At 33.4% G+C, this 27,888-nt stretch overlaps 1 protein-coding gene across 3 annotated transcripts in view; it reads right to left on the bottom strand.

Annotated features, from left to right (window-relative positions):
• Window positions 1–27,669, bottom strand: part of LOC124366125 (peroxisomal biogenesis factor 19) — an 84,763-nt gene extending 57,094 nt beyond the window's left edge. Inside the window, exons 1-3 of one of the 3 annotated variants that reach the window (XM_046822407.1) lie at window positions 27,549–27,669; window positions 17,846–17,953; window positions 3,669–3,830 (exon numbers count right to left, since the gene is read on the bottom strand). In XM_046822407.1, coding sequence (XP_046678363.1) covers window positions 3,669–3,830; window positions 17,846–17,924 — 241 coding nt within the window. In that variant the 5' untranslated portion in view covers window positions 17,925–17,953; window positions 27,549–27,669. Of the gene's footprint in view, window positions 1–3,668; window positions 3,831–17,845; window positions 17,954–18,290; window positions 18,403–27,356 lie in introns of those variants that run through there. The other 2 variants (XM_046822405.1, XM_046822404.1) reach the window with 2 other exon arrangements.
• Window positions 27,670–27,888: the final 219 nt, after the last annotated feature.

A 27,888-nucleotide genomic window follows, 5' to 3' on the forward strand; every position in this document is an offset into this window, starting at 1 on the left:
TTTTTTTATTTTATATTACTTAAAACTACATATATATATTTTTTTGTTGATAGTATATATCTATACGAGTAATTTGGTGCAACTTTTAGGTCATTCTCTAATGTTTATGAAAAGTTATAAATTTTAATCTAAGAGACTGCAAAATCGTCAATTTTAGCCTAGCACTTTTGACTAGTCACAAGGGGATATGATATGTGAAAAAATTTTGCAACATCTCATATTTCGTCCTGGCCCTGAAAGGGTTAAGAACTGAGTTAGTTTTATTAACTTCCGTGTTTACAAATGACCATTCCACCAGATCATACCTTGTTGACAAGTCTACCAAAACTATCTTTCCAGTTCCATTAACTCTCCTAAGAATATCAGAAACTCCACTGGTGACTATCTGGACCTTTGTCACATCATTTGACCCACACAAGAGAACCAGAGTGTCTTCCTTGTGAAGTTCTTCAAGATTATTGCACATTTCCATCATTTGATTTGAGCGTGCACCTGGTCTGACAAAGCCAACAGCTTTATGCATATATTTTTGCGAGTTCACATACCATCATACCATAACAAATCTGCCATGGCTGTCAACATTTTTTCTTTTCAGTATTTCGTCCAGAAGACTCACGCCCTGGATCAATCTGAATACTTGATTATTCAACCATAGAACAAACCAATAGAGATCAAACAAATAGAGACAAACCAATACAATGTAAGCAAAGCCTAGGGTCTAAGATAATGTCTAGGATGCAAATGAGCGGTACCCACAGCCATCATGATTGTGCAAATCTAATGGTGAGTCAGCTCAGCATGTTTTAAACTGACACCAGTTAATGATTAGATATCATCTTTCTCAATATAACTTGGTAATAACTCCTCTTAAGATAAGAACTATCTATAAATAAACACATGATAGATGTTCATTTACTAGACTTACCAAATAAACTCTGTTTATTTCTCAGATTTAACGTAACAGAAAAACTCTTTTTTCAAGAACAGTTTTTACAACAAATAACTCCTTAAATAATATTAATTTTCAGACCTTAATATGAACATTTTTGCCAAGATTAAACTACCAGCATAATTTACATTGTTTTGTGCCTTGTTAAAAGCTCTTTTGGCTCTTGCCATTGCATTAGTAGCTTAACTGGGATCTTGTGGACCTCAGGAAAATTCGGATTTGAGTTTTTGCAAACCTATGCATTTTTTGCTGCTAACACTACATGTCCATTCCAGTTAATTGCTTCTGGACAAGACTACATTCTGTTTGAGAATACAGGTGCTTACATACTATAGTCTGTAACAAACTTTAAACTAGTTGCAGGGTTCCTCAGACCCCACCTGACCATATACGTTATCTTATTTACTTTACAATTTTTAATGGCATCTTTTTCAAGGAACTCACATGTCAAATGGTCCTGACTTTTCAGGCAATGTGCATGACATGTTTATGGAGGAAGACAGTGACCAGTGACTTGAGACTAAGGTAAATAATAATAAGGATGACTTAATTGTGAGTACAGTTATCATAATACAGAATTGGATGTATGTATTTTGGATGCAGAAGAAGTACAAGATAATGTATTTTAGAAAGAGTTTATATACTATCTGCTCATCTACTGTACCAAGATTTTGTCTTACATAAGGCTTTTGATAGTGTTTGTCACACCACATTACTGTCTAAATTAGCATTACTAGGTATTAAAGAAAATGAATACAATTGGTTTAAATCATACTTACAAAATAGGCAACAATTTGTGGAAATAGCTCACTAAAACACTAAAAATAATTTTAGTATCAACTACAAATCAAATTTAAAACAAACCATTTTTGGGGTTCCTCAAGGTTCCATATTGGGACCTCTGCTATTTCTCTGCTACCTAAAAAAAGGTCTTCCTGAATTGGAAAAATTGTGTTTGTATGCTGATGATGCCACTCTGCGAATAAGCGCACCATCTAAGTATGACATTGAAATGGATGCATTTCTTAGTCTATCCAATTTAAATCAATTTTTCCAAGAAAATAATTTAATTCTAAATCCAACCAAAACAAACTATATTGAATTTAATACTAACCGGTGTAGAAACAAAATTAATCCTAGTATACGAATGGATCAAATTTCTATAGCAAAAGTCGAGGAGGTAAAATTTCTAGGATTAACATTGGATAGCTCATTGTCATGGAATAAACACATAGACAATGTACTTTCAAAAATGGGTTCTGGTCTTTATGCTCTTCGAAGAATATCAAAATTATGTACAAACAATACTTTGAAGTCAGTATACTTTTCTCATATTCATTCACATATTGTTTTTGGTATTGCCCTATATGGATCAACTTCAATTAGAAATTTAAATTCAATCCTAACTGTACAAAAAAAGGCAATTCGTATTATGCTCGGCTTACAATGGAATGAATCCGTAAAAAACCACTTTCCTCAATTAGAAATCATGACTGTCTATAGTGCATACATATATGACACTATACTGTCAGTGAAAAATCGAATAAATGATATTGAAATATGTGGTAAAAACCACTCATATAATACAAGAAATAGAAATAATATGGCAGTCATCCGACATAATTTGGAATTTTTTTGTAAAAAACCAAAATACATGGGAGCTAAATTCTTCAACTTGTTGCCAAACTACATAAAATTACTGGAAAATAATAATTTATTCAATGTTAAACTAAAAAAATATTTAACTAACCTTCCCCTGTATTCGTTTTCTGAATTTTTTGAAATCCATGGTGGAAAACATGGATAAAAACATTCCATGTTTTATTACATTTTTTTTTCTTTAACTTTAATTTTTAAATTTTCATTTGTAATTTTAATAATTTTAGTATGAAACTATTGTATTATATAATGAATTGTGACCTGTTACTATTTGTTAACAATGATGTTAATGTTAATAATGTTATTATTATAGTATTATATTGGATTGACACCATTCTTATGTACACCATGTGTATTAATATGAATAAAGATGTTTCTGATTCTGATTCTGATTCTGTTAGTAAATGTTTATCGTTACTTACTACACTGCAGTTTATTATGATAAACTTATATAAAACTTTGTATGTATCTCAGTCTTACACAGCTTTAATAATAGTTGTGTAGAATGCTTTAAATTTCAGTTATTTATTTTTATATACCACTAACATACATATAGTTTTATTTTGCTACACACAAATTTTAAAATAATTCAGAATTAGTAAACTTTGCTTTTTCGGAATAAATGTATTTTCTTCCTGAAAAAGTGTGTCTCCAAAGTTTATTGCAATAAAGAAGCAAAAAAAAAACCATGTGATCTATTACTTAAAAATAAAAGTTTGCTATACAGCTGAATGCACTGTGTACTAAAATGTTGTATTTCATACCTGTTGCTCTGGATTAAAAATATTCTTCTGTAAGATCCCAACATACCAAATACACAGTTGTTTCACCTTCACCAATTAAGGGTTAAACAGTAATTGTATTTAGCCAGTTGTAGTTCCTTCATTGGCCACTACCATTGGTCTTTAACATATGATGCTGACTCTAGAAAGTTTCAGAACTATTTAACGCTTTTTCATTCATTCAGATGACTCTTTAGTTTGTATCTGCTTTTTCGTTATCGCCTCTAAAAAATTCAAAGTTCAATAGGTCTTAAATATTTCTAGAACACTTTACTTACCTTGTTGGAACATGTCCCGAATGTTGGGGTCTGCATTTAGGGCTTGCTTGATCATTTCTGTCCACATAACCTCGGGATCATCTTCTTTGGAACTTGTACTTGACTCCTCTTTCTTCACAGTTGGTTTTTCTTGAGAGGGTTTTGTAAAATCATCTAGAGCACCTGAAAACCATTGTAATGACATTGGTTACTTCATTAGAATAGAATAGAAAAGAATATGAATTAATTCCTTCCATTACATAGTTTTATGTACACAATACAAATTTGGCTCAGAATTTCTAGCCATCGAATCAAGTAGAGATGGCTAGCACGAAATGAAATTGTCAAAAAAAACTTCTCTTACAGTCTAAATAAACTTAAATCCTAACGGTCCACCGCAGTGTTCACAACGAAATAAAAATAACATACAAATAAATACTAATACTAAAATACACTTTGCAACAAAACATTATTACAAACCCAAGAAATTACGTATTCTACAATACAATTAATACATTTTTGTGTATAATAAGAGTTTAAGATACAGCAATAAAAAATATAAAACAAAAAAATAATTGCATTCAGGTTTCCTAAAAACATCAAAACTTCAGTGCAGAATCTCAAAAAAAAACCTTCGTGTCTTCTTTTTCTAGTAGTCATCTTTCAACTTCTTTTTTGAAAAGATTTAAGTTTTGGGAGTTTTTAATACTGTGGGTTAAAAATCTTTGGGCCTATAAAAATAAAAGTTTTTCCGAACATAGTTTTATTGATTTTTGGTCTTATGTAAACAGAGTTGGTAGCAGCACGAGTGTAGAGTTGAAATTGTTTATTTCCATCATTTCCACTTCGGATGTAGAATATTTTCAAAACTTTAAATATAAAAAGGTGTTTGAGAGGGAGGATGTTAGTTACTCAGAATAAAGGTATGGAGGATTCTCTATGAGGCTTACATGTGATTATTCTTACAAAATGTTTTTGAATTACTTCTACGAGGTATGGCTATTAAATAACGGGACTGACGCTGCAGTGGAACGAGTGCGCATGCGCCAACCAACAATGACCAACAGCTGTGTAGTTTGAGACTTCCTCTTCAGAATGCAGTTAGTCTCGTTTCTGTAAACAACATCGTTGTGTCATAACCTTCATTTATGTAAGTGTTGATATTTTGTTTTGCCGGAAAAATGGTTAGCGTAATAATAGAGCAACGAATTGTTATTAAATTTCACGTTAAACTTGGAAAAAACCGCTACCGAAACCTATAATTTACTAAAAGAAGTGTATGTCAGTGAATGTTTATCGCGGACTTGTGTTTTTGAATGGTTTAAGCGTTTTCAAGATGGTCGACAAGACGTGGAAGATGATTCTTGGCCAGGTCGTCCTTCAACATCAAAAACAGAAGACAATGTCGAAAAAGTTGCTAATTTGATTCGGTCTGACCGACGATTAAGCATTCGTGCAGTTGCTGAATCTGTAGGCATTGATAAAGAATGTGTACGGCAAATTTTACATGACAATTTGAACATGCGAAAAGTGTGTGCAAAAATGGTACCAAAAATTCTTACGATTGATCAACAAGCAGCTCGTAAAAATGTTTGTACTGACACTTTGAATGCCATTGAAAATGACCCAAATTTATTGGAAAGAATAATAACATGTGATGAATCGTGGTTTTTTACTTATGATCTGGAAACGAAGCGCCAATCCATGCATTGGAAGACCTCAACTTCACTGAGAGCCAAAAAAGCAAGAATGAGCAAGTCAAAATTTAAAGCAATGATGATTGTTTTTTTTTCGACATTCTTGGGATTGTGTACCTTCACTGGGTTCCTGAAGGTCAAACAATTAATCAACATTACTATCTTGAGGTACTTAATAAACTACTTGAAAGAGTAAGAAAAAAACAACCCGAAATGTGGAAGGACAAATCATGGATTTTGCACCAAGACAATGCGCCAGCTCATTCTGCATTATCTGTCAAGCGGTTCCTGACCAAGTACAGCATCCCAGTGTTAGAACATCCACCTTACTCGCCAGACCTAGCACCATGCGACTTTTATCTTTTCCCTAAGGTGAAATCTGCATTGAAAGGTACGAGATTTGAATCCGTAGAAGCTGTTCAAGAAAAAGCGGCAAGACTCCTGAAAGAGTTGGCAGAAGATGACTTTCAGCATTGTTTCCAACAATGGAAAATTCGCATGGAGCGTTGCAGGGATAGAGAAGGGGTGTATATTGAAGGTGATAATAAGTAATTATGTTTAAAATGAAAATAAATTTTTTTACAATATCAGTCCCGTTATTTAATAGCCATACCTCGTATTGGTTGCAGTGAGACATTGCCAGCTGCTCCCCAGACCTCAATACCGTATATCAATCTTGAATGAATTAAGGAAAAATATAAAACTCTGAGTAGTTTGTCATTTAAGAGATTTTGTAAAAAATAGAATGTTTTTACACTCTTACTTAATTGTGCTTGTAACTGATTAATATGTTGTTTCCAAGAAACATTTTCATCCAATGTTACACCTAAATATTTAACATGTGCTATCTGTTTAATTTCTGGGCAAAGGCAATCTTGAGTTCTGGAACAATAATTAAAATAAGAGTGAAATTTCAGTGTATCTTTAAAGTAAAACTTTTTAAGGTCGAAATTTACAAAATTAGTTTTATCTGCATTAATTATCATTTTGTTATTAGTACAACATGAGCTTAGAGTCTGTAAATCTGCATTAATATGTTCCCAAATTATTTGCCATGATCATTGTACGTATATCGAAGGGCAATATCGTCCGCAAAAGCTATGATTTTTCCGTGAAAGGGTACATTCAATAAATCATTCATGAAAATTATGAACAGGGTTACTAACAAAACAGACCCCTGTGGCACACCTTGCAATATAGGATTTGAATGACTTAAACATTTTTTAATTTTAACTTGCTGAGCTCTTCCCGTCAAAAAGCTTCTAAACCAATTTAATGCGTTTCCTCTGATCCCACAACACTCTATCATGTTTAAAAGAATATCGTGATCAACAAGATGAAATGCTTTAGAGAAATCAACGAATAAACCTGAGGCCTTACTGTTATTATTTACACCATTTAAAATTCCCTTCATGAAAGTTAAGATTGCAGATTCGGTACTTTTAATTTTGGTGAATCCAAACTGTTTAGAAGAAAAAAATGTATTTTTATTGAGAAAACAAATTAGTCTAGACTTCATAAATCTCTCAAACACCTTAGATATTACAGATAAAAGAGCAATCGGTCTATGGTTCTTCACCTGCTCCCTAACGCCTTTTTTGAAAATAGGAACTACAATAGTTTGTTTCAACTGAGTAGGAAACTTGCCAGATTCAAAACTCAGATTAACAATGTAACTCAATACGTGTGAAATAGTGTCTATTCCAGTAGATTTTTTATTTTTTAATGAGTTAATTGTGTTTGAAATTTCTAAAGGAGTAACTGGGCTCAAAAATATAATGTTAGATTGACGGCGACAATGAGCGAGGGTATCCAGTGAGTGGGCGAGGGTATCAGTGAGTGGGCGGGGGGAAAAGGGAGGGCTTGTTATCAGTTGTTGGGAGATTGACACAAAATACTCATTGAATACGTTGGCTATTGTTTCCGGATCTTCAACAATGCGACCATCCTCTAGCTTTATCTTAAGATTAAGATTCTTATCAGTTTTGTCAATTAGACTGTTTATTATTTTACACTGCTCTGTAGAGTTTCCTGCATTAATATGAATTAAATTGTGGTAATAATTGTTCTTAGTTTTCTCTATTTCCAGATCTAGATCAATTTTAAATTTCGAAAAGTAAGTACTAAAAACTGTATCGTATGGTCTTGTTTTTAAAATTTTTGATAACTTATTCCTTTTATCAATTTTTTTCAGAATTAGCTCGGTTATCCAAGGACTTTTAAACTTTGCCTTTTTAAACTTTTTAGAAATAATTTTGGTTTTCTGGTTCAAAATTATACATCCATTTAATATATCATAAAATATGCTAAGCGCTTTGTCAGTGTCATCAGTGTTATACACTTTGTCCCAATTAGTGTTTAACAAACAGCATTTCGCACCTTCAAAATCAACTTTCTTAATAACTGTTTGTTCATAGTTTGTTGAGTTATAGATATTATGATTGTTCATTACTAGTGCTATTAAACTATGGTCAGTTATATTTAGTTGAAAAATCCCTGATTTGAATTTTGATAATTTTTATTTCTTACAAATACTTGGTCCAAACATGAAGAGTGCTCGACGGTTGACCTCGTGTAATCTGTTATCAATGAGCTAAAACTATTATTGTAAAATAAAGAGATGTAAGCTTCCGATTCAATGGTAGTCTTTTTAATATCAATGTTAAAATCGCCATTGACTATTGAATTCGATTTAAAACTTACAAAGTACGGTTCTATCTCGTCGAGAAAGTCTAAAACTGAGAAATTGTGAAATCTATTAACACCGAACAGAGTCATTGTTAGGTTATCAAAATATATTTGCAGCTGTATAACATCTGCAGATCTCATGTTACATTCTACTAAGCTACATTTTAATCTATTAGTAACATATGCTACTATTCCTCCTGATCGGTAAGATTCATTACAATATTGAAAAAAGATGTGTAATTAGGAAGTTGATAATGTGCTATTTCATTGTTAAAAATCCACGATTCTGTTAAAATTATTACATCTACCTCACGTTCCAATTTTTGTAAATAAATCAATAGTAAATCGAAATGTTTCCTAAGACTTTTAATGTTCTGATGACTGAAGGTTAAGTTATTGTGTTTACTGAGGGGAAAAAAATTGATCTAAAAAATTAAATGTGGGATTCATTCTAGATATTTATATGTGTGTTAATAGCAATAAGAAAATTAAAAATAACATTGTCTTGTATATCCTTAAACTGTTCACAGCTTTTCTAAGTCAGAACTTAAGTCTATTCTCTTATACTTCTTCCCTTCACTTCTCTGTACGAAGATCCTCCCATCTCTGCTCCGCACGTACTTGTAGTTCTTCCCTCTGGCAGCTTCCTTGGTTTTCCAGGGTTGTTTGTTCCCTGGCGAGAGATGCTCGTTGACAAATACTCTGGTTGACGAGTTGAAGTTAGGGTTGATCTTGTCAGCCGTCAGAGATCTCACTCTCTTGAACCCATTGATCCACACATCCTTTTCATCGTAGGAAGTAAATCTCACGACGATTGGGGGCGTCCTCTTCTTGTTGAAGGTCGGAACGCGGTGAGCGGCGACTACCTTTTCTTTCTTCAACTCGACTCCGATGGCTTTGCCGACGTCATTTAGTACAGCGTAGATGTCTTCTCTTTGAGTCTCAGGAATACCATCAATCTGTATATTTTGCTTTCGAGAATATTGTTCAATACTCCTCACTCTAACCTCCAGATTAGACACAGCGCTGCACAGTATTTTCCTTTTTAAGTTTAGAGTTTTCGTCCTGGATTATCCTGAGTTAATTCGAGATACCATCCATCAGCTTGTTGTTCTCTTCCACAATACTATTTAGAAACTTGAGCGAGTCTGCCAAACCCGAATTCTCAGTGGTCATTTTACTCAACTCGATGAGCATTTCTTTCTTGAAAGCTTCCATGGTATTAATAAGGAACTCTTTACTTACGACTGTAGTCCCAGACTTGCCGCTACTCAATGAGGAACTCTCAGGCTTACAGGACACGCAAACCCAGTCCTTCTTAGCATTTCGGGTTTTTGCGGGACTCAGTTCCGATGACAGACCACTCCACAGCTTATAATTAAAACAACGAATGATTGAACACGTTATCCTTGCACGTAGCAAGTTATGACCTTTGCTCAGGAGCTGTAGGGATACATGTCCGCCTAGCTCGGCTGACTGATAACGACTGTGATAACTGACTGATAAGATTATACACTATAATTGACATTACTTCACATACAACACTCCAACAGAAGTGTTTGATGATCAGAGCGAATGTAAGCTTACCATAACAAGAATTGTAATATGACAGAGCATTGTTAACAATATCATTTCATTTCTAAATATGTAAAAATAACTATTAGTCTAAATTATGTAAATATCATTTTTCAAATAGTCTACAACATGAGGATAGGTCCTAAACCTTTTCAAGTTTCTTCCTCGACTTGCCTTATTTATTCTTCCCCATATCATTACTAGAAAGTATTTTGATAATCCAAAGTATCTAATTTTGTTTTTGGTGAATATCTTTTTGGGTTGATAGTTCAAAAATCCAGAAAGGGATTCACAAGGAAATGTCTTCATTTTTATGTGTGTAAGATTCAAGATTCAAGATATTTTATTGTCATTAAGCACAATACATATTATGCAATTGACAAAGTCAACATATTATATAGCCTACTTTAATCTTTAATCTAATCTTTAATCTAGGTACAGTTATAGGACAAAATACAGTATTGCCTATTGCTAGAACTAAATAACAATAATATAAATGTGAATAAAACAATAAAATTACAATTAAATAATTTAAAAATCTATATAATATGTGTTAACAATCCTAATCTTAAATTAACAATGGATTAAAAAAACTTAATGAGCTAATATCACAGGCTAGGTAATCTTCAACAGTGTAAAAAGCTTTATTTTTCAGCCACTTTGCAATGGTAACTTTAAAATTATTAAGTGTAACATTCCATGCTTTCTCTGGTAATTTATTAAATAATTTTATACTGAAAAATATCTGGCTGTTTTTGGTCTTTTCGAGTCTGACTGGGGGTAGATCGAGTAAATACTTTTTTCTTGTGCAGTGTGTATGAACATCTAGTCTATTTATGAAACTATAAATAGACAAGCATTAATCTTGGTTGAATAGGATCATTTCCACCAAATTTAGCATATATAATTGTTGAAGAATACCCAAATATATTTTTGAAACCTTTAACACGTTCAAGACAATGGCTAATTTCCGGCCTTTTATTTACTGTCAATATATTCAATAGCAAAAACCTGTAATCTTATTTTATGTTAAACGTCTAAGTATAACAAGAAAAATATGTAGGCTTTGGAACTTTGCACTTGAAACCTTTAACACGTTCAAGACAACGGCTAATTTCCGGCCTTTTATTTACTGTCAATTATTCAATTACAATAGCAAAAACCCGTAATCTTATTTTATGTTAAATGTCTAAGTATAACAAGAAAAATATGTAGGCTTTGGAACTTTGCACTTGAAACCTTTAACACGTTCAAGACAACAGCTAATTTCCGGTCTTTTATTTACTGTCAATTATTCAATTACAATAGCAAAAACCTGTAATCTTATTTTATGTTAAACGTCTAAGTATAACAAGAAAAATATGTAGGCTTTGGAACTTTGCACTTGAAACCTTTAACACGTTCAAGACAACGGCTAATTACCGGCCTTTTATTTACTGTCGATTATTCCACATATTTTCCAGGATGTGGAAAAACAACATTCTTACTTAACAACTACAACATTGGAGACCTCATTCTATTTCCCACAAGAGACTCAGCTATAGATTTCCGACAGCGCTTTAAAAGCAAACATCCAGACTATGCCCAATCAGCGTGTAATTACACATTCCGAACTGTACACTCATTCCTAATAAACTCAACACAACACCTAAAACGAGAAAACACCTACAAGAGACTTTACATTGATGAAGCTCTAATGCTGCACGCGGGAGAGATGTTGTTTGCAGCTGTCCTATCAGGAGCTGATGAAGTGATGCTTATTGGCGATTGCAACCAAATACCATATATAAATCGAACAAAAAACATAGAAGTCAAATACCACGACATAACAGAGATAGCCAAGACCACGAAAACACTAAACACAACTTACAGATGTACAAAAAGTACTACAGCCATAATATCAAAGTACTACGAACAAGGAATTAAAACAACAAACAAAATAGAAAAAGAGCTTGGGATACGGCAGTACAACGGACTGGAGGGTCTGAATCTCATCCCGGAAAAAAAGGAATATAAATACCTAGTATTTAAACAGTCAGAGAAAAGGGAATTAAACAAGCTGGGATTTAAGGCATCCACGATTCATGAATTCCAAGGCAGACAAGCCAAAAACATAGCTGTCGTTCGAACATCCGCCAGACAGGAAGACATTTATGAATCACTGCACCACTGCATTGTTGCTGTCTCAAGACACACAAACTCATTTTTATACATAACACCGAATAGCAACGACAAACTGGGGCAATGGATAAAACAAATAAATCTACTCAGCCCACATGAGCTGTCAGAATTCTACATAAACACAGAAACACCCAATACCCAAAGCAATATAGAGGAGCCGCAGATAGTACTTCACACACATCCTTTTTTAGAACGAAGATCACAACCAAAAGAAAGACACAAGGAATCACTCGAATACACACACCATCCCCACAAAAACTACAACTCCAATCAAGACCCAAAAACCACCAAACACACCTTAAGATCCTTCACCAAAACATCAATTGGTTGTCGGGTAAGATAGATAGACTGGCGCACTACCTACAAGAAGAAACTCCTGACTTTGTGATAATAACAGAACATGGCCTGTCAAATCAAAATCTACAAAACACATGTATAGAAGGCTTGTCGGAGGGTTCTGCAGAAAAAATCATGTCAAAGGGGGCGTGGCGGGATATGTAAGAAAAAGCGCAGAAAAACAAGTATCGCTATTATGCACAAGCGGAGAAGAATCCGAAATGACTTGTGAAACCACCCTCTTTGAACTAAAATTTAACAAGAAATTGCTACTGGTGCTAGGAGTCTATAGACCCCCGAATGCAAACCTTGATACAGCAACAGCCATCATCTCGGAACAACTCGAGAGAGCACTTACTGCCGACAGGCAAATAGTCATAATGGGTGACATAAACGTGGACAACTTAGCTGCTGACAACACCGAAAAGTCAAAAATAGAAGACCTACTAATGCCATTTAACATTAAAAGACTTAACCTACCCCCCACACGCATCACTAATAACACAGCAACATCAATAGACTGGATATGCTCTAATATAGAACCCCAACATATGGAAACCTCAGTAACACAATCAGGACTATCAGATCATACTGCACAAATAGCAATAATAACTATAAAAAAACCTATCAATAGCAATATTAAAGAAAACAAACGAACCATCAACAAGCAAACAATAGACCTTTTCAGAACAAAATTACAGGAACAACACTGGGAAAATGTAAGCTCAACTCAGGATACAAACGAAGCCTATAATAACTTCAACACCACACTGCAGTCAATCCTAAACTTCACCTGTCCACTGAAAACAACCAGACCCAAACAACAGAGAAAGCCACAGATCTGGGATCAAGAGTCCACTAGGCTGAGAAGTGTATATGTTAAAGACCTAGGAAAGGAACAACTAACGGGGCAACCTGAGGACAAAGCTAAAACAGCTGCAAGTAAAAAGGAATATGACCAACATCTCAAGCAGCTCCGGAAAGAACACTCCACTGCCTATATCAACAGGGCAGAAAACAAGTCTAGAGCTCTGTGGCAAACAATAAACCGAGAAAGAGAATCCAAACCAAACAAGGAAAACTACATCAACCTCCAAATAGACAATAAAATAATAGACGACCCAACAGAAGTTTCAAACCATTTCAATGATTTTTTTTCAACAATTGCTGAAAGGGCACTTAAAGATTTTGACAACACAATAAATAACAACATACCAGATTTCCTACCAGCAACAAATCATGTTTTCAATTTAGGCGGGTTACACTGAACGAAGTTCAAACAACCATCCAGTCATTAAAGCCTAAAACCTCATCCGGAATTGACGAAATATCAGCTAAAATGATCAAAAATTGTAAAAATGAAATATCACCACCCCTAACAGAACTGATAAATAAATCACTCTCACAAGGCATTTTTCCAGATAAATTAAAAATATCAAAAGTCTACCCGAAATATAAAAGTGGACCAACCACGGAAAGAAACAGTTACAGGCCAATATCCTTAATTTCAACATTCTCGAAAATAATAGAAAAAATAGCGCTCACCCAACTCATACACCATCTACAACAACATAACCTCCTTAACAATCAGCAACATGGTTTCTGCAAAGGCAGATCGACAACCACTGCCATAATCCAACTTACTGAATATATCTTAGACCAACTTGAAGAAGGATGCACTGCCACAAGCCTCTTCCTCGACTTCAGTAAGGCGTTCGACTGCCTGAACCATGAACAACTTATCTCCAAACTCCAAGGGCTGGGTGTACGAGGAATGGCGGCGGAATGGTTCAAGAGCTACCTTTCCAATAGGACACAGCATGTGGAAATAGCCTACACAAAGGACAACACCAACACAAGACACTTTCCAAACCCACCAGTATAAGAAGAGGAGTGCCGCAGGGGTCAGTACTGGGGCCAGTCCTATTCATCCTCTTTGTTAATGACCTGCCTGGATGGATAGGTGAAGCAGGCCACAATATAATGTATGCTGATGACACAGTACTCACTCTCGCCGACAGAACAACAGAAAGGCTAGAACTAACAACCAGCATGCACTTCCACAGAACAAAACTCTACTGCTCCTCCAATGATCTGGTCCTAAATGAGAACAAAACTGGACAAATGACATTCACCACTAAGCGCAACAACACAAATGTATCACTACCCGGACTACAGACACAAACCTCTACAAAATACCTAGGCATCATAATTGACTCCAAACTATCCTGGAAACCCCACGTCGATCAGCTTAACAAGAAATTATCCACTAGCCTATACACCATAAGAATAATTAAGCAAGTATGCAGTCCAGACGTGGCCAGAGTTGCTTACTATGCCCTTTTTGAATCGCACCTCAGATATGGTATTGCAGCATGGGGAGGGGCGTCAAAGGGCAATTTAGATAAATTACTTGTAAAGCAAAAAAGAACAATTAGATGCCTAGCCAACTTAAACTACAGGGACAGCTGCAGGGAGTCATTTAAGGACCTAAAAATACTCACAATAGTATCATTTTATATAAGGGAAGTCATCATTCACACAATTACAACAACACAGCCACGACACCGAGACCTACATCAGCACAACACCAGACACGCAGCAAACTTCACCATCCCACAGCATCACCTGAGCCTGTTCGAGCAAAAACCGTCTTACAAAGGTGCCCTCTATTACAACAACCTTCCAGAGCACCTCAAGAGAGAACAGCCAAAAAACTTTAAGAGGCAACTCACAGCATGGCTTCTGGAACGGCCGTTCTACTCAGAGAATGAGTTTATGGAGTTGCTCCAGTGAATTGCTGAAATTTATCATAATTTTATTTATTGACCATTTGACGTGTAACTGTTCTCAAAGAATATGTTAATAAAGAAATTGTCTAATTGTCTAATTCAATTATAATAGCAAAAACCCGTAATCTTATTTTATGTTAAACATCTAAGTATAACAAGAAAAATATGTAGGCTTTGGAATTTTGCACAAAAAAATATTTCAATACACTTTTTTCAATGTTTTTTCATGTTCCCCAAAGAGTACCTAAACAATTAATTTATATAAAAAACTTAAGTTATCACGCCCAATTATCGTACCCAATGAAGTACACGACAGTCAAAGGTAATTTCTATATGTGCGAGCTCATATTTAACACACCACTAAGACAGGCAATGAATAAAAACGCAATAAGGAAATGCATAGTAACATGTACCCCATCGAGCGCACGATATGCTTTACAAAAGCTCAATGTGTAAACGATTGAGTGCACAACAGCAGTTGTGAAAGATGTACCCCAATGGGGTACAAGTCGTCGTGAACATGTTAATTCTTTTACATTCAACATTAAAAACTATGCTTTCAGTAAAAACTGTGGAAACTTTACAAAAACCTGTTAAAAATAATTTGATTTAATTACTTTTGTTTACAGCGAATCTAATGTTAAATGTTAATTAAATCCTTAAAAATATTTAATTTTAATTTTAGTAAAAAGTTTTTGAAACTGTTCTAAAAACCACATCCTTACAATTCGATGTTGATGTCTACATTTCATTTGTTTGGTTACTCATATATTTCAGCTAAATTTCACTGTTGGAAATTTAGAAATATAAGTTGACACAAACATGCCACTTGACAAAAACGACATTTAACCAGTTATAGGCTCTTATTAGATTGCACAAAACAAAATCAGTGGCACAGAAGAAAACTTTTGTTATGGTATTTATTTTACGCCTGAGCACTTTTAACCCCATAAGTGCCAAGTTTTCAACGATGCTATCACTCGGTACTGCCAGAGCCACAGAGACACTCCACTGTCAGCATACATGCAGTGTGTTTCCATCCACCATGGTCAACTTCAGGAACATCTTTATTTACCAAAACAGCTGCCAGAATCTCCAGATTCATCACATCAGATCGTTTAGGTATTTGTAGGTACGAAACTGCACTTTTTGGTTAATTACTATCACAAGATTGCCAACCCCAAAATACCAAACTTTGGGCACGCCTCAACAATTTTTAACGAAAACCCCGTCAAATTATACATTGTTTTAAAGGTCTCTCCTCAAAACCTGAACACCACAGTAAGCTACTAGTTATGAAATGTCAATAAACATTTGAATTGCTATTTTTTGTAGAGAATCCCATTGTTCCAACTCATTTAGTTTAAAAATATTAAATATCTGCTACATGTCAGTATGTGAATTTCTGCGCAGTAACAAATTTAACCCTTACAAAATACACTTCTTTCAGGTAATTTCTGAGGACGGATTCAATCGCCAAAATGATGATGATGATTATTTATAATAATACAATAGTAATAAATAATATTGTTTTCACAGACAAAGCGTAATTTATCCTAAACGGCAAATTTAAACTGGCACAACTGTGGGTACTGGTCTGACGTTAACCCTCTCTGAAAACATTTGGCTGGGTATTGTAGGTCAGTACAATTGGTATTTTTGGAGTGGGGGCAATCTTAAGATACTAATCGATATGTGCAGTTTTGTACTCTACAAAGGTATACTGAGTTTGGTTATTCTAGACGCGGTCTTTAAAAAGTTAATATGGTATCCATACTTTTAATCACTCTGCACAATATAATTATAACTGACATCATATGACTATGCCTAAAGCTCCCAATTCCAAGTGTCTTCCCTATATTCAAGTGTTTTCCCATATTTTAACATAACTGTGCTTAGTAACTTACCGTAGTACACCGTAGTTCACTTTTGTAGTGCACATTTGACTTTCCAGGCATTACGGAACAGATTGTACTCCTTAATTTAACTCATACTTAACCTATAAGTTTCAATTTGGTACTGTATTCAAACTTCATTATTTATGTACTGTACTGCACCGTACACAATTAGTCCTAATAAAATGCTGTACACGTATTAAATCAGTTTTATTACAAAATTATGCACCCATTTTCATTTTGTAAGTAATTAGTTGCTATATCTGTGTATTATAGTTATAAATAAATATAATGATTTCCTCCCGGACCTGTTCAGATTAACCGGATGTTTGGATTAAACATGTTCAGATTAGCAGGACTCCACTGAATTTTTGTAATTAAATACTAATATTATAATTAATATTTTCATTTTAAAATATTTAAAAAGTCCTTTGTTCAAGTTTTTTTGAGGTAGAAGGATTGTGAAGGAAACAGGATTTTCTGGACATTTGCCATTGTTCAATAATTCAAAAACTCAGTAAATCAGTAAAACTCATTTTAAGATCTACAACCTGATCTCCTCACGTGAATAACTAACCTAACACATAACTACAATTTAGGTTAAAATAAACAAATCATATCAGAGCATTGTACAATGCAAAAGTCGGGGATCACAACAACTATGTTGTGTTGAAACTCCATGCACACTAACTCTAAAACATGCATTTAATAAAAATAAACACTAATTAATTATTAAATCTGAATTAAATAAATACAGGTCACAAAAGATCTGCACTCACATATATCAAAAATATGTACCTTAAAAATCAAACTAAAAAGCATTTGGATGCGTAATAATTATATCTTTAAAATGGGACATCTCCCATAATGCTACAACTAAAAATAAGGGAGCAAAAATATATGAAGTTTAGTATTGTTTTTATGGGCTACAAATCAGTCATTTCACTACAGCCGCTTTTAACATGAAAACATTCAAGAACACTATATTTTGTTCAAATGTTAAAGATTAAGGATGATTACGGTAATTTACTTACTGTCCAAAAGTGAATCTAGGTCATCATCATCCTTCTGTGATTCAACATTTTTTGTCTCTTTTTCATTGCTCTCTGCCATCACTAGATAGATCACGTAGTGGAAGCTACCTAAGTAACATTTAAAGATCATCAAATAATACGTTTTTATACATAACTTAGTTGATATACTGCATTACATAGCTATTACAAATTTGTTAAAATAAATCTATTTCTTGGTCATATTTGAAGGTATCAATTGTAGTAGTATTAGGCCTACACAAAACATAAAACATTTAACACGACTCTCTCTTTCACATGCAAATCAAAATTTCAAGTTGAAATTTAAGCTTACGAAGAATTAAATATATGAACCCAATACTTTGAAAACATAAACTTGAAACTTAATTGTTCGAAGACAAATTACATGGTTTTTTTTGTGGAAGCACTGCACCATTTCAGTACAGACCTGCTTTGATGTTGAACGAGAAGGTCCTGGATGAAGTTGACTGTACAAAAAATTCCTGGGAATACACCTCGATAGAGGGTTGACTTGGAGGAACCATGTGGACAGTGTTTGTGCTTATTACGGTTTGGTCCACCCACATTTATCCTATGGTATTATATTGTGGAGTGGCTGTTCAAATAGCGACTTCCACAAACTGTTTGTCTTGGAGAAGAGAATCAGAAATATTGCTAAATTAAAGTTTAGAGAGTCGTGTAGTTCATTTAGGGAGCTCAAAATACTACTAACATTATCATGTTTGTATATACTGGAAACTACTGTACACTGTCGGTTTAAGAGCCAAATGGTTCGAGGTCACGACATTCACAACTACGATACAAGGTATCGTGAAAATCTCAGATCTGCTCAGCATAGATTCAGAAGATATGAGCAACTTCCTTCTCAAGCTGGCATAAAATTTCTAAATGGCCTCTCTGAAGAAATAAAATTAATAAATGATCTAAATCAGTTCAAAAGTGCATTGCAACACTTTTTAGTGTTTCATTCATTTTATACAGTTGGTGAATTCATGGACCATCTCACTAGCTTCAATGTGCAATAGTACAGGTGCGTTGACATCCAAAGTTATTTTTTATTATACAGGGGTGCTGAAAAGTCCCGGGACGGTCTAATAACTTTTGAACTAATTACAATATAAGAACCAAAATTTACATCAAGCTTTTGCTCATATAAAACTATTATTTTATGTATTTCACCATGATATCCTGCTTATGGGGGACGTCCCGCTAGGGGTTGGTGAAAATTCTTAAATAGAAGCATAGGTCGAGTCGTACATCAAATTAAAGCTCTTTTTAATTGAAACATTTTGGCGAAAATCTGACGTAAAACAGTTGACGCATTACAAAATGGCGGACACTCAAAGATTATAAAATACAGAATTTTTCAAATGCAAACATTCTGGTTGTTAGAGAAAACTGAGACACTTAATCTTTTATTTTACTTCTTTTACTTCAAATCAATTACCAAATCAGTTATAACAAATGTTAAAAGTGTTTGCCTTCAGTTTGCTGACAATATCCCAATCGATTGTAGAACGCTGATATCGCATTGTTTATCTGGAAATTCCTTATCAGCAGGTAAGGTTATTACCTTCCTTATCTGGAAGGTAATCAGCTGGAGCAAACAAGACCAAAAAGACAACAATGAAATTGCCAGCTGACAGATACAGTTGTTTTATCAACTCAGTCACTTAGAAGTCTTCAAGCCCTAATTTTGCAAGTAGTTTCAGTAGTGCTAGTTTATTTTGCTATGGCGCTTTCCGAGAGAGAAAGAATAACTTTATTAATGATGCGCGGGTTTGGTGACCGTATTAGATCATGTGATGAGGTAAGGCATCTGTTTAATGATACTTTTCCCAGATAAGGAAGGTAATAACCTTACTTGCTGATAAGGAATTTCCAGATAAACAATGCGATATCAGCGTTCTACAATCGATTGGGATATTGTCAGCAAACTGAAGGCAAACGCTTTGAACATTTGTTATAACTGTTTTGGTAAGTGATTTGAAGTAAAAGAAGTAAAATAAAATATTAAGTGTCTCAGTTTTCTCTAACAACCAGAATGTTTGCATTTGAAAAATTCTGAATTTTATAATCTTTGAGTGTCCGCCATTTTGTAATGCGTCAACTTTTTTACGTCAGATTTTCGCCAAAATGTTTCAATTAAAAAGAGCTTTAATTTGATGTACGACTGACTCGACCTATGCTTCTATTTAAGAATTTTTACCAACCCCTAGCGGGACGTCCCCCATAAGCAGAATATCATGGTGAAATACATAAAATAATAGTTTTATATGAGCAAAAGCTTGATGTAAATTTTGGTTCTTATATTGTAATTAGTTCAAAAGTTATTCGACCGTCCCGGGACTTTTCAGCACCCCTGTATATTAATTTTATTGCTTTACAACTTTTAATGTTAACTAAAAACGATATTGTTTATGATATTTTCAAAATTAAATCATTAGCATAAGACATTTTATTGTTTTAATGAATATAAAATTATTATTATGTGACGCATGCTATGTATCAATAATATAAAATAAATACTTATGAACTGTCTAATACAGTAAAAGAGAGAGAGAAGCATAGAATTAAATTTTTGTTATTAATTCAACATTTTTAAATTTAAATTCAAAAGCAGACATTTATTGTGAATGAATGTTTAAAATTGAATCATTTATTGACAGTTAGTTGAAGAGAGTTCAAATATTCAAATAATTAGGACCCTGCAGTACTATATGATTCTGTAGGTGAACATGTTTTCAAACTAAGTTGGTTTAAGCATGTTGGAATCCATTTGTTTAAAAACATGTTTATTCTGTGTATCTTTTCATTGTTTCCATGGTTCACAAGGCCAAAGTAAAAATTTTATAAGTACTCCCTGCTGGGCTTCAACTATTTTTAACCTTACTTTTAACCCTAGTCAGATTTGGTGGCATGGTAAAAGTTCGTAATGGCCACCCTGTTTTCAGCACTTTGTAAACCTTTAAAATACTAACAAATCGTCAAACCACATGCCTTGCCTAAATAATGTATCATTATTTTTATTGATTTTTTTCAGAACTGTATATTGTTATTATCGCAAAAGAAAGATTTACATGATATAAATAAAATATCCTGAAAGTTCCCACTAAACTTTTAGCTTCAATCACATTTAAGGGATGGTAAGATCAATATTTTAAAAAATCCAAGATTTAAAAAAATTACCACAATTTTATAAGGAACAAATATATGGAGGTATTTAGTTTTCTGGCACTGAATGGTATATTTTTAATAGGAATAATTTCACAACGAATTTTATGGTATTTTAACTAGAGGCAACTATTTTTCAAAAAGGGTTTTTCTCACATGAACCTAAAAATACTGCATTATTACACAGAACAGACTTTATTTGAATTATTGTGAAAATTATATGTCATTATGATGTTGTTATTGTTGTTGATTGATTGTTACTTGTTTTCTGCCTCCTAAAAGGAAGCAATGCTCGATTAATGTTCATCTTTTTTCACCAAAAGTGAAGGAAGGCGACACTGAAGCTTACACTGATGGCCAGGAGCATTAAGTGCCAGATCATCCAACATGACCTGATGACAAAAAATTTGGACGATTTGGAACGTGATATAGTAGATAGGGATAGAGTAGCATCCTTCTCGCCAACTATGCTTCCTTTTGGGATGCAGAAAACAAGAACCAATGAAATCATTAGTAAGTCGAAAAAAGTTGTTCTTTATAATAATGCAGTTTTTTATGTCTCCAATAAGAAAAAATCCATTATAAAATAGTGACCTCTGGATAATGTACCATGCGGCGAGTTAACATTTACAAACGAAAAACACATGCATAAATTTTTTTTATACCTCCAGATAAAATTTTATAACCTTAAAAATGTCACTGTGTAGCTAACCCTGATTTAGCTAACCGGTGGTTTTTTTCACAATTAATGCTCAATAAATAAACCTGTAAGCAAATATTTATTGGTTGCATACATGTCGGCTCATCTGTATAGAAACAATGGTTGTTAAGGTTTACAATGAAAGTTATAGCTTATTAACTGAAGTAGATTGCATGAAAGTAGTAAACATGTATTTATTCCGTTATTTATCATCTGTTATTTTTATTTTATTTTCTTGGTAAATTGGTGGCACAGCTAAAATGAACACGTTGTATATACATAAACACACATACATGGTACTTTCTGAGGAGGCCACCTGTTTAACAATTAAGAAAGTAGGTATATAAGTAAAATTCGATTATGAACACAAAAACTATATCTTTAAGTATTTTACAAAATTATAAACACATATTTACAATTGGGTATTCCAAAACTCGACACGGTCGGCGATAAGTGTGGCGAAAACATTGTTGCTCGCACCAAAATATGGATGTTAATTGTTCGCACCAACAATATAGAAATCGAACCATTGTGACAAAGTGCAGCCTACTGTAAAAAAAACCATGTATCCACACTAAGTACAATTTTTTTGGCACGGTATAGTGTTACATTGCCAAGATGGATTATTAGTAGTAAAATACAATTTCATGTTATGACCATTCACACATTGTTTCAGTGACGGCAAACATCCTGTAAAAACGATACAGCTTCTTCCTCGCTCTTTGGCAAATCCCAAATCGAAATAACATTACTCATTGTACTATCTACAAATCACTAGAACAAGTGTACAGTACGAAAACTAAGGTAACAATGCTACAGAGTTAGGTTATGTATGATAAACCGAGACACGAATCTGATAAGAGCACTGCAGTTAATGACCTTCGACTTGACATACTTTCACTGATTTGACTGCCCAAGCAGATAACAATTCCTATAACGTGATAATTGTTTAGAGATGATAAACAAATATGATCCATAGTATTTATTGTGTAACTGTCCACCCAAAGTTATTAAATCCCGTTTATTATCGATGGCCTCTGTTTAATCAGAAAGTACCCACATACATACATACATACATACATACATACATACATACATATATATATATATATATGGCCTACATAAAATCAAAAGAATAATACTTTCTGTTTGGATGAAGTGCTCAAACATAATAGGATGATTAACTGTCAGCCAATATATTATATGCATCCTTTTAAAGTTCTTTGGCATCAAATACTGGCAATCTTAGAGGGCTACAGTATAATAAGCAGCCAACAACACAATCACATGATGATTATCGATTTTAAATATCGATATTATTGAATGCGACAATTGACCTATACATATTTATAATAATCATTGCCAGCTTTCTTTATTTAGACTAATGACGTCATTACCAGCCGTTATTTAGGTTTATGCAGGAGGCTAGTGACAACGACAAGAATAATTGCAATGAATATTCAAATATTGGCTCAAAATGTTTTTTAAAAACACTGATCAATGTTTTAAATGGCTTCAAGAAAAGGATCTAGCTCCTCAAAAAACAAAGTATCCTGTTTTTAGTGACGAGATGAAAACTAGAGTAAAGGAGGAAATCAAATAGTGTTTCGCTAAAAGTCAGAACAAACACGACGTTGCAAAAAACAGTTGAGAAGACTTTTTTAACATTCTAAATTTGATATTATGAATATACAAAAGAATCATGTACTATTTTACTTTAAATCAAACAAACTGGGAGATTTTTATTAATTAATGTAGTTTTTATGGCATCAGTACCTGCAGCAATACAATTTCAGATTGGCTAAAGTAATCATAAGTACTAAGCTGCTCAAAAGACTTTAAAGTTTAATTAGTATACGTGATCCGAAACAAATTCATTTCTGTTGTATATAAAAGTATAGTTTCCCTATATTAACATTTTTAAAGACTAAAAAGTAATGCAGCTCAACATCATCGTTCCAAACTTATTCAAAATAAAAACGTGTTTTGGAAATAAATTCAAAATTAAAATCATGTGTTTCTTTATTGACTAATAGCGGCAAAAACAATGACTTATGTGTCTTCGTTGTTTCACAAGCAGTCATGTTTATCCTTGAAAAAACGTAAGGTAAGTAAATGTTATTGTTTTGTTGTAATTATATTAATATTTATATATTAATCTTTAACAATGAATACCAGCCAAACTAATTGTTCTTTGAAATATCTATTATGTTATTTGGTCTGACATTTTGCTTTCAGTCCTTTGGACGGTCATGAATATCGATGATTCCAGATCATTCGATTGTGTTGGTCACCGCTTATTATACTGCAGCCATCTTGGAGATTACCAGCAAAATCGCTTATATGTAGTATCAATGCTAGTCAACTTTACAGACAATCACAAAGTTATGGTCTTATAAACTATATAGGCTACAGTCATTATCTATAAGATCATTCTGTAGTGATTCCAAAAGGGTAGACTTTAATTAGCACCCTACACTCGTTATTTGATTGCTATTACTAAATGGTTCGATTGTTTTTATTCGAAGGATAATTCGATATTACAATTTATTTAACTTAGCATATGATTTCAACTTATCAGTTATAGTAATTTTAATATAAACAATAAACAACAAGAAGTACTGTAACTAGTATTTTGAGACTTTGAAAATGGCGATGAATATGAGGAAACTATGTAAGATAATTCTCACAAGTTGAGATTTGTTTAAGCAACTTCAACATGTGGATTTGGCTCCTGGTAACACATGGGGAGAATTCTTTACACCATTTCACAAAAGTGGATACTTATTAATATCAAGCTGGGCAAGTTATAAATATTGTAAGGTTTCTCTGATATCTAAGTCTAGGCCATAGTTGGTTTTGTTGTTTTGTAATGCTATTGTAAAATTTATGTATTTAAAATTGTAATGTACGAGATTCTTCTTGTTATGGTAATTTATTATATACTAACTTTAACTTATTATATTATATATTAACTTATATAGATACCTTGTGTGGTTCTCAAGCTATCTTAGTAATAGATTTCAATTTGTTTCTGTCTGCGGGGTCGCTAGTGATCCATTGTTAGTGGACTATGGAGTTGTTCAAGGAAGTACTCTCGGACCAATTTTATTCTTAATTTACATTAATAACATTTCGAAAATAAATTTAAACAGTAAACTTTTTTTATTTGCAGATGACACTTCAATTTTTGTAAACGGTAATAACTGGTTAGAAGTGCGAAGGAAAGCTCAGAGTGACCTCATGACGTTAAAGAAATGGTTTGATCAAAACATATTAACGCTTAATATTTCAAAAACAAAATTCTTGCCAATATCTCTTCGCTCTATTTCTGACTACCATTTGAAAAATTTGACAATTCATAGCTGTGGAAATTTTATGAATGATTCATGTACATGCGAAAGCATAGATAAAACAATTGCTTACAAATATCTAGGAGTTATTTTTGATCATAGGGTGACATGGTCATATCATGTAGATTACTTAGTTAAAAAATTACGTCGATTGATTTTTGCTTTCAGACAGCTGAGCGATGTCCTTGGTGCAAGTGAGATAAAGCTAGGGTACTACGCTTACATTCAGTCTATGCTATCATTTGGAAATATCGCTTGGGGGGGAGCTAGTTACAAAACAACTCTAAATAGCCTGTTTTTATGCCAGAAACAGTTGCTAAAACTTGCTTTTCACAAAAATCGTCGTTACCCTACTGACACCCTATTTCAAGAATTATCAATCGTTACAGTTCGTCAGTTATTTATAAAATCTCTCATGGTTCACATGTTCTCACACTTTCACTCTATCTTTTCAGAAATTCCCCATTCATATAACACCCGATATGCCCGTGACACAGGAATAGCCACTTTACAACTATATAGATCTTTCTCCACAACTAATTCGTATTACATATCAAATATACTATTCAGAAATATTTCTAGATTCTTTCACGCTTATAATTTCTTTAACGCACAATCCTTGTCAGTTTTTAAAAATCGTATCAATGAGTGGCTATTGCAATTAGGCGTATCAGGGGCGGAGATCATTATCACTGCCAGGTACAGGGGACCTGACCCTTGACCATGACGTTGTTACTATTACTAACCGAACACACACACACACACACACACACACACACACACACACACACACACCCCTATCTCTCTCTCTTTCTCTCTCTCTCTCATCTCACTTCTCCATAAATTGATTATTTGAGCTTAGCAGCACATACCATTTTTATTTTGTTTCCACCGCTTGATTAAAAACAGTCACTTACACAGTAAAATTCAAGTAGCAATAGACATATATCCCCCTTTATCTTTTTTACCTTATTTTTACTCTACTACTAACATTCCAGCGTTTTATTTAAATTTTATGTTGGCGGCTAGATGCAACTAGGCCTACGCACAGGCAGATTGCCCATGTAGGCTTTCCAGTATTGTTATTTTCATTGTGCTATTCGTTACATTTTTCTTACATTTCTTCTACATATATGAGCTGCTGTATATATAATAATAGCTATTTCATTTAAGAACCATTGTATATATGTTACATATAAACTGCTGGAATAAACGTTATTCATTCATTCATTCATATACTTATTGTGTACGATTTGTACATATAAAAGTCGTATAGTATATTGAATTGTTTAATAATAGTAATTGAATAATACCATTTATTAAAATCTCCCCTTCCAAAATACTACTTCTTAGTTGAAAGTAATATTTCGGTTCTAAATTTTGGTTTTGGTGGTTTAGATAATCTTGAATATTGATGATTCCATTGTAGTGGTGACCGCATATTATACTGCAGCCCTAAGGTGTCGAATTGAATTACATTTACATTATACAGGTAGGTATTTCAAATTACAGTGATTTTATATCTAAAAATGTAACAATTTAATAATGAATAAAAAACTATCGACGCTATGTGTATAAAATGTAATAAACAAGACAGTCTTTTTCTTAAGTGGTTCTTTCTACGCCAATGTCATTTCAATAAAAAGTACTAAACGTTTTTACAAGAAAACAGACCAAACCCACTTACAAATGTTTTTTTACTTCCCCCGAAACGAAACCATGACTTCTCGGTTAGAGCTGCAGCCTTACTCCTTTGCAATGGTGAAGGATAAACGTGTCTGGCAGCTTATTACACAAACACACATACATCAACGTTGTACTAGTGGCCATTACTCAAATACCATACAAATGATTTTAATTTGCTTGAATTAATTTAGAACAATTTTGTTAATCAATAAATTAAAAACAGCCAGCAATAATGAATTGTAAATAATAATAATTTGAAAGATTTTGTATTCAGTCTTTCTAATCGATAATTTGGTTCAATTAAATTGTCAAGGTGGCCACTTATTACACTGTAACCTTGAATTTTGTCCCATAGCAGGTACATCATTCGCCCACTTTGCTGCCCACTAATGTTGATTATCATAATAACTATTCCAAGAACCACGATTAACCTTACAGGCTAACCTATCTTATTGAAAAATTCCAAAATAAGTCAGAACAACTGTAAATAAGAGAGTCATGGTACTTGGACTGCAATAATTTATTCAAATATTCTAAATTATCCACGTTTATGTATTCTACTTTGAATAGAAATACTTACAAAAACAAAATAAGAATATTATCTATATACACCTATACCAATCACAATCACACGCCTCCTCCTGAAATTTTTTCACAAGTGTTCGTTTTCAGCGTCAATCCCAAAGCCGAGAACCAAGGAACAACACACTAGATAAACAAATGATTGAATGACTACTCAAAGAATAGAACAACAAACAATAAACAGAATTACTTAGCACTTCCAGACTCTACCGATCTAGCAGACCGGGATGACCGTACATTTCAAGAAGTCAGCTGTAAACACACCTATCGAATGAAATAATGACCATTAATGGTTAGTCTATATTATTTCTACAAACAGCTGTTAACCAAGGAGAAACATCCTAATAACAAGAAAGTTAGTTTTAGGAACTGGACATAATCATAAATGTATCTTGTTTTAGATAAGCAAATTTATATTTCTAAGTTTATAATAGTGATCTATAAGCAGCCATATCAGTTTTAGAGTCAAATGAGAAGTTTATAATTCTTGGAAAGTTGTGTTATTCGCGTCTGCAGCAGTCCGTAGTACG

Source organism: Homalodisca vitripennis, chromosome 7, assembly GCF_021130785.1.
Source record: "Homalodisca vitripennis isolate AUS2020 chromosome 7, UT_GWSS_2.1, whole genome shotgun sequence".
Lineage (NCBI taxonomy): Eukaryota > Metazoa > Arthropoda > Insecta > Hemiptera > Cicadellidae > Homalodisca > Homalodisca vitripennis.